General features: G+C 44.1%; 1 protein-coding gene across 5 annotated transcripts in view; it reads left to right on the top strand.

Moving 5' to 3' along the window:
• Positions 1-603: 603 nt before the first annotated feature.
• Positions 604-8,947, top strand: part of ylpm1 (YLP motif containing 1) — a 26,156-nt gene continuing 17,812 nt past the window's right edge. For 3 of the 5 annotated variants that reach the window (XM_023403470.2, XM_023403469.2, XM_023403468.2), the window contains exons 1-6: positions 605-1,455; positions 2,871-3,092; positions 3,690-3,728; positions 4,252-4,440; positions 4,633-5,147; positions 6,057-8,624. In XM_023403470.2, coding sequence (XP_023259238.1) covers positions 898-1,455; positions 2,871-3,092; positions 3,690-3,728; positions 4,252-4,440; positions 4,633-5,147; positions 6,057-8,624 — 4,091 coding nt within the window. In that variant the 5' untranslated portion in view covers positions 605-897. Of the gene's footprint in view, positions 1,456-2,870; positions 3,093-3,689; positions 3,729-4,251; positions 4,441-4,632; positions 5,148-6,056; positions 8,625-8,947 lie in introns of all 5 variants that reach the window. The other 2 variants (XM_087173247.1, XM_023403472.2) reach the window with 2 other exon arrangements.

Below are 8,947 nucleotides of genomic sequence, written 5' to 3'. Positions count from 1 at the left end.
TATTATTATTATTATTTATGTTGTTATTGTTGTTACAGTCAATGGTTCCTCGTGTTGAGTAGAAATAGCTTTGTAAATGTCTCCCTCTTGTGGTAAAATTACAGACCCCGGGTCAGCTGTTGGGTATCATATTTCTGTATTTGCAGTGAGTAGTCAGTAACCATCGGAACACGTTTTGAAAAAAATGCCTTATTTAATTTTACAATATTTGAAGCCCTGTTTTGTGTGTTGCATTTTCACATTCATTTGTATAAATATATATACAGTATATATATATATATATATATATACAGTATATATATATATATATATATATATATAAATAAATAATAATAATGATAAAGTTATAATACATGTGTGTGTTAACAAACACGATTAATCAAAATAAATTTACATTACATTGCATTTTGACCTTAATCACAAGACAAGTGGGACAAGAAGGAAAGAGAAGGAAATACAGACTCGAAAACAAAAGAACAGTGATAGCATGTATGAATAAACATTTTTCATCAAAACGTATTTTTATATTTCATAACACAGACAAAATCACCACATAAAAAATTGGAGAGAAACGGACGTCGTCACCTGACGACATGTGACGTGTTTCCGTCATCAGCTGTTCATCGACACTACCGTGTCTGAATGGTTTTTGTAAAGTATTTTCACAAAGCTAAACGGGCAAATTTCTGTCTTTCACGAATAACAGTTTCCAGCTACATATGCGGTAATTAAAAACTGTATCTAATGGGGCCTGTTCCAGTCTGGGAATGAAAATGTAGCTAATTATTTTATTAAAGGTAGGTCAACGTTAGCTGTTAGCTTTGTTAGCGTTGTTAGCAACTGAGACCCGGCTGCGGGTGAGCACAAAGGCCGTGCACACCGCCTCGCTTTTTAACAATGTATCCCTCCTGGGGAAATTATGGTGGACCTCAGTCGCAAAATTACGCAGGACCTGGGCCTCGTAAGCAACCAGGTGCTAGCCACCCCGGGCCGGCAGCGGGGTTCGGGGGCTTCGAGGCCCCATCCGGCGGCTCGCTGTTCTCCAGCTTGCAGGAGCAGCATCTCCAGCAGATGCAGCAGCTTCAGATGCTGCACCAGAAACAGCTCCAGTCTGTGTTACAACACGGCAACAGTGCCAGTGCGTTCGGTGGTGGGTATTCAGGGCCGTGGCATTCAGAGACCTCAGGACATACGGACAGTGCTGGAGCTCAGGCATACTATAAACAAGACGAGACTTCGGCTCAGCCGGCGAGAGGCCCCCCTGCTCCCAAGCAGAGTCACCAACAGCCTCCTCCGCCTCCACCACAACCTCACCCCACGGAGCCCCAACCGTGTCCTCCCCCTCCAGAGACTCTATTATCCAAGCCGCCGGAGAACACCGGTGCTCCCAAAGCCACCGAGGCCAGTAAGAAGGATTCATCCACGACAGAAGAGGACAAATCCCTACCTTTGCAGGTAATGTCTTGTATGGGTTTGTTTTACATGCTTTGGTGCTAAATCACATCACTGTGATAAATATTAACGCCTTCTTTGCTCCACCTGCAGACAGAACTTGCGACATAACAGCTTAGTAAACTTTTTTATTGATGTTATAAGAAATTACCCCTTTTCTTTCTGGAAGAGATGTCCCTGCCCTGTTTTGGTGACAGGATATGTCATGCTTGTGCAAACAAATAAACAAATGTAATACTTGCAACTATCACACTGTCCACATCAAATAGGTAATATAAGTGGGGGAAATCATGTGATATTCAATAAAGGCATTAAAGGTTATGGAATTAAATAATACTCACTGTGTGGTATTAATCACACAGAGACTAAACCAGTATATCTAATGTACTATTTTGTTTTCAGAACTGCCATAACTCATACACTGAGACGTGAAACCCATGTGCAGTGTTAGAGGGAACTAGGGATGTGTCACACACACAAGGAATTGGATCAGGACCAATAAGAGTTTCTATTTTAGTAGATTTGTATCCGCTGCTTTATTTTTACTTGGGATATGCCCACTGCTAAATATAAATACTGATTGGACTTGTTGACAGTAGATTTACTACGAAATGACTTAAATACGGATTAAGTATGCACTGATTGGCACATGCTGTAGTGTTGTTCCTTCCGATCAAAGACCACCAGATGCTTTCAGTCAGAGCACAGATGATAATTAGTGAAAATACTCGATGTGGTCTTTGTTTGGGTGAAAAAAGTAGATATTCTTGTCCTCAACAACATGAGGTTGTGTTACTGATAATAAGGTTGACTCTTTGTAATAACAATGTAATACATTTGAGCTTGGTAACACATTTGTGCTAGGTAGTTGATAATTACTACTTCATAGAACATTAATACAGAAAGCACAAGCTACCTTCAGTAATCACGATATTAGTCAGAAAAACATTATATTATATATATAATTGAATTCAGCTGTATGGCCTTGTGTTGTAGATGTATAAGGTCAAATGATTAGAGTAGAGCTGTATGATGTGCAATGTTAAGCATGTTAATAAGAAACCAAATAAGTAATATTAAAAGTTAAATCTAGTATTTGTGAATGTAGTGCGTTTTGACCATCACTAAGTCTGTAAAATGTTGCCATTTTCAAGTAACACTCTGAGGACTTAGGGTTTAAATTTAAATAAATGTGAAGCCATTGTGTGTTTCAGGCCACTGACAACATTTGAAAGTGTTATCCTATCACAGTTTTATCCTGTAACATTGAGCTGGGAGGTAAACATTCGCACTGCCACAGTAAGAACAGATATCTGTTCCGTTTCAGGGTTTGTAACATAAACGTACTAAGTGAAATGAAACGGACACGGTTTCTCGTGTGCTTTCGTCAGACATGTCTTTGTAATTGTTCCATCCAGGAGCAACAGCAACTTTGGTACAAACAGCATCTTCAGAATCTACAGAAGTTAAAGCAAGAGAAAGCCAAACAGAATCAGAAAGAGGGTGATGGTCCTGTGCTGCCACCTGCGGGCCATGGACTTCCTCCCCCTCCTCCAATAGAACCACCGAAAAGCACACCTCCTCCACCCCCTCCAAAAGATGAGCCCCCACTACCACCCCCACCACCTGAGGACTTAAGGGTAAGCATGCCTAACATGGCAGAGAGGGGTTTCTGTAAGAAGTCAAACTTGTCTCGGTCAAAGGGGAACTCCACTGGTTTTACACATCAAAGGGTCTTTACACATCTTAGGGAATGCTACAGGATATGTGATAAAATTGTATAAAGCCTTTTGTGGCTCCAGAGGGAGCTGCGCAAAATCTGAAATATTGAAGTGATGTCACTTGAGTCGGTGTGGATTGGGGCTGAAGACTATAAGTTGGAAAATGGGAAAAGAAAATATGGGGGTGTGGAGTTCAAAAGAGATGAGGTTACTAGACCTCTGTCGCCTGCTCCTCATCTCTGCTTGAGACTAGCAGTAATGAGCGATTGACACATGGTGTATGTTGTTGAACATTTGTGGAGGTCTGTGCTCTCTGAGTGCCCTTTTCCTAGTTGTACAATGAAACTAATGACTGTCAATAATTCTGTTGCTGTTAATTATTTTTTCACATTCATTGTATTGCTTACTCAACAGCCTTTAAGAACATGCCAAATACAGTTTAAGATAGAGTATACCAGACAGGTTCGGTTATCACTAGATCTAAACATTGTTTATATTTTTTGCATTAATTTTCAGGGTGAAAATGTAGGAAAACCACCTATATTTACAGATACAGTAAGTCTCACCACCCACCCTCCCATTACCATCATGTCCAGAAATATTTAGCCCAGATTCTTGTGATAACTGCCATGTCATGAATGTGTGAAGTTCACAATACTAAAGCACATTCATTCTTCCTTCCCTTCTAATGGTGATCAATGATTGTAATAATGTCTGAGGTAATTAAATCAAGGGGAATATTGATTTTGATTGTCTTATGTGCCCAGTGTAAGTTACAGAAGTGCCCAGGCATACATACTTGACCTTCGTCTTGCTTGTCTGTAGGAAGAGGAAGAATTGTGACAATAGAATCTATACCAAATCGTTTAGATGCCCTCACTTTGCTGATTGTAAATACATTTACCGAGAATGTTGTCGTGTTTGTGTGATTGTGTAATATGTTCTCAGCAATATGTTGCCTCCATCTCAAAAATGTGTCATCCGTTCCGTCACAAACTACCCTCACCTATGTCAAAAATACTCTTTGCAAGTTACAGAGCCATGCTTTGCTTCAATCTGGCCTTGTTTCTGTTTAAAGCCCGAAGTCCCACAAGACCCAGCGGAGGCCGCCCGCCTCCAGCAATTACAGGCTGCAGCAGCACAGTGGCAGCAGGTACAACAGCAGAGAGCAGGCTTACAATACCAGGCTCTCATGCAACAGCATGAAAAGCTTCAGCAGATCCTGGAAAAATACCAACAGCTGATTCAGCAACCTGCAGACCTTCAGGTAAATTATAGTTTATTTAGCATTAACTTCTTACTAGTTGTTTTTCGTGGTCTGAAGATTGGCCTATACAGAAAGTGAAAGGAGAAAGTTTTAATTTTTACATGTAATGTCTTGATGGTTTCTTCATTCTACATGTACCTTTTATGATAATACTAATGAATAACATCCTTTCTTTAATGTCCTTTGTTGCAGTCTATGTCTGCTGAAATGCAGCTGAGGCACTATGAAATGCAACAGCAGCAGTTCACCCCTTTATTTCAAGACTGGGGTCGCTCATTTGCCCTGTGGTATGAGCAGTTCCAGACCTATCCCCACAAAGACCAGCTACAGGACTATGAGCACCAATGGAAGCAGTGGCAGGAACAGATGAATGCCACCAATACCCACCTTCAAGAAAGGGTGGCCACTCTGACTACCATGGTGCCATTTACCTCTGGCCAGTATAATAGTGGGATGATGGGACAATTTGGCCAGTACCCTGGACAAGACATGCAAATGCAACAGCAGTCACTAAACCAGGGTGTGCAGCAATCTCCAGTTGCAGTTGGTCCCAGATCTCAAGGTCCACGGCCCACTGGGTTTGGGCCACATTCAGAATCACCTGCTGGACCCCCTGTGAGAGGAGGTGGCCCTGCTGGCATAGGAGTCAGACCCCCAGGTCCCCCCACACTTCAGCCACCAAGCATCAACAGCGTTAGAGGTCCACGGTCAGTAGGAATTGTTTTGTACCACTGTGATAGCCATTTTTTAATTAAAAATTGTTACATTTGATACAGGGCTGTCCCTTTTTCAAAAGATTGAGTTCAGCCTAATTGGAACTGGCACCTTCAGTGCATTCAGGAAATATTCAGACCTATTATATATTCACCTTTTCCATATTTTGTTATGTTGAAGCCTTATGCTAAAAGCCGTAAAAACTGAAATAACACATTGACATAAATCTCGCTATCTTATTGGTGCTTGGTGATCTCCTTTTTATGAGCAGACAAGGGTGATGTGCCACTTGTTTCTGGTACCCCTGTTGCCTCATGTGGGTGGCAAGCTAAAAGGTGACTCGTTAGATTTGTTATTGTTGCAGAGTAAGGCAGCACTTCTTACAAAGTAGGCAATCTTTGTTGGTAATTTTCCTTATCTTTTGGTGAAAAACCCAAAATGCTTCCATACACTGCTTCTCAGATAGTCTTGATTATCCAATCATGACAGCTTTGCTTGCTTATGTCGTTTTCTATTATTATTGATTAGCTTAGTTTACTGATGCGTGAATAGGCTATTCAATAGGTGAAGCCAAAAAGCCAAAGGCAAACTACTTCAAAGCATCTTAGCTTGTAAACTGTATGTATTGAATTTGAACAGGTCATTAAAGCTTAAATATTTAATTTTTGCTACATTTATACAAATGTTCGAATTGTGACAGGCCTAATTTTAGAATGACTTTCCAAAAGAAAAATTTTCTCATAAAATCAGTTGAGTTTTCAGGTGGGCTGTTGAAATGACGCACAGTACTTCATGCTCACAATACATATTTATTGTTTTATAATATTAGGCTGTTCCTGTGTCTTTAAAAGAAAGCTTATCATAATGTTTTCTTACTATTTTTGTTGTCTTACTTATGCCAGAGGAAACAACCCTAGATTTGACCAGCCACAGCAGCCCTTTGATGGGCCCCCAAGGTTCGACCAACCACAGCAGCGCTTTGACGGGCCCCCAAGGTTCGACCAACCACAGCAGCACTTTGACGGCCCCCCAAGGTTTGACCAACCACGCCCGCGCTTTGATGGGCCTCCCAGATTTGACCAACCACGCCCGCGCTTTGATGGTCCCCCTAGATTCGATCAGCCACGATTTGGGCAGCAGCCTAGGTTTGAACAACCCCCAAGGCCACCTGGCCCTCCGCCTCGTTTTGAACGCCCACCCGTGCCCCAGCAAAAACAACAGCAAGGCCCCCAACCTAAAGAAGAAACAGCCACTAAACAGCCTGCCAGTATTGAATCCAAGACTGTAGGAAAATCAGCCACGCCACAGACTGAAAAAGAAAAAAGTGAATCTGAAAAAGTTGAGAAGGTAAATGCTGAAGACTTGACAGATGACAACTTACTCGGAAATGATGGTTTTTTTGTTCAAAGTGACCCCATTCCTCAGACATTACAGACAAACCCAGAGAAATCAGATGGCAATGAGGCGTCTGAAAAAAGTGAAAATACTAAACCTGTTAACAGCAAGCCTTCAGTAACTGCTTCTTCCTTATCAAAAAATACTGTTGCTCAAAATCCCATCAAACCAGATGGACCATTGACAAACAGCAAGCCCCCAGTGGTACCAAAACCCCCAGTAATCCAACAGGAGCCACAAGCTTCTGGCCAAATGCAGTCAAGACCAGAGCCTCCAAGGCCTCCTCCTGGTAGGGGTCGAGGCCAGCCCCCAGTGCCTGTTCAGGTGCTTGGGCGAGGTCGTGGGCAGAGGGGCCGTGGAGAGTTCAGAGGATCAAACACTGTCCCGCTTGGGGAGGAGATGGGAGAAATGTCCTATGATTACATGCCACCGGAAGAGGAGTTGGGGATGCCAGAAGAGCAGCAAGAATATCACTGGCAAGATCCTTCATACAAGGAGTTTGGAGGTGAGGAGTCTGAGGTGCCCCCTGAAGAAATGTGGATGCCGGAGGACCATCACTTTGCAACAGAGGAAGAGTATTATGAAGAGCCAATGGGAGGACCCCCTATGGGGAGAGGAGGACCCCCAATAATGAGAGGAGGCCCCCCTATGGGTAGAGGAGGCCCACCTATGGGTAGAGGAGGTCCACCTATGGGGAGAGGTAGACCGCCTATGGGGAGAGGAGGTCTACCTTTGGGTAGAGGGGGTCCACCTATGATTAGAGGAGGTCCACCTATGGGTAGAGGAGGACCACCTATGGGTAGAGGAGGTCCACCTATGGGTAGAGGGGGTCCCCCTATGGGTAGAGGTGGTCCCCCTATGGGAAGAGGGGGTCCCCCTATGGGAAGAGGAGGACCACCTATGGGAAGAGGAGATCCAGCGGACAGGCACTGGGAAGAACCTGAATCAGTGGAGTACTCAGAGGAAGATGACCCTTACTGGGGAGAAAGGAGACCTCCTCCAATGAGAGGAATGAGACCCCCATTTCCACCTGGCCGAGGTCGTCCTCCACGTGGTCATCCTGGTTTCATGCCCCCAGGACGAGGACGTCCCCCTCATCCAGTACATGGGCCAATGGATCACGGGCCATTAGGCCATGAAATGGACACGGATGAGACTGAAGTTGATCCAGCAGGGCACCCCATGTACCATGGACATGACCCTCACAGCCACCCGATGCATCCTGATGTAGGAAGACGCAGGCGTTGCATGCCACCGCCGCCCCACGAAATGATGGATCCTATGGAGGAGCCTTTGTACGATGAAGGAATGGAGAGAGACTTAGGGTGGCGACCGCCACATGGCATCGGTCCCCCTCTGCCTCCACATGAGATAATAGATAGGGGAGGAATGAGGAGGAGACCTATGGGTCGAGGAATGGCAAGAGGTATGTGGCGGCCAGGTCCAACACATGAGGAGTATGAAGAGGGATATAATGAGGGTTACGTTGAGGATTATGGTCATGGTGAAGACGGATTTCGCTGGCGGACACCACAGGACTATCCTCCTGATGACTATCGGCCAGAGGCCAAGTACTATGAGTCTGAATGGGACAGAGATCGTGCGCCTCCTGAGAGGGACTATCCCCCCCGCATGCCTCCACCAGAGTCCTACAGAGATGGCCATTGGCTAGAGGAAAGAGAAAGAGAAAGAGGTCACCCATATCCATATGATGAGCTTAACAGGGGTAGAGGAGAACTTAGAATCCGTGAATACAAGGATGAGCCACCATACCGACAGGAAGAGCCACCATACCCACTACCACCCCCTTCAGAATGGGATAGGCCTTCAAGACTCCCTCCGCCACCAGAGAGAGGGTATCCTCCTGACTATGAAGATCGCAGACCTCGTTATGAGGACCACAGGGATGAGCCTCCTTTGGATAAACCTCCCCTTCCTGCTGCACTTGTAACGAACTTACCAGAGAGCTCAGTTGAACCTGCACCACAAGGAGCAAGTGGAGCAAATGTACTTGCTCTCTCTCAACGTCAGCACGAGATCATCTTGAAAGCTGCTCAAGAGCTTAAACTTATACGGTAATTTCTAGACTTTCATTGTTGATTAATACATTATATAATAGGTTCATGCACATTACATTCTGACTTAGCTCTTGTGGCATCTAGTTATGCTAATTGCATTGTTGTTAATTGTTAGCCTAGGTTTTGAAATCTTCACCTGCGATTTCTGCCTCCATCCAAAAACAGGGGAGGTGAATGGAATTGTGGTCCTTGCATCATAAAAAAGCTTAACTGACTTACCTTTACACATGGCAGTGATCGAAGTAGAAGGCTTTTTTTGCTTTTCGGCTGTTTTGTTTTCTGCCATTTTGTTACTGTATTGCCTACTCTACTTTATGGTC

This window comes from Seriola lalandi, unplaced genomic scaffold (genome assembly GCF_002814215.2).
Source record: "Seriola lalandi dorsalis isolate HSWRI2012SDOR001 ecotype SW California unplaced genomic scaffold, Sedor1 jcf7180002054139, whole genome shotgun sequence".
Taxonomy (NCBI): Eukaryota; Metazoa; Chordata; class Actinopteri; order Carangiformes; family Carangidae; genus Seriola; species Seriola lalandi.
The sequence above is the reverse complement of the archived record's forward strand: the minus strand, read 5'-3'. Positions and strand labels throughout refer to the sequence as shown.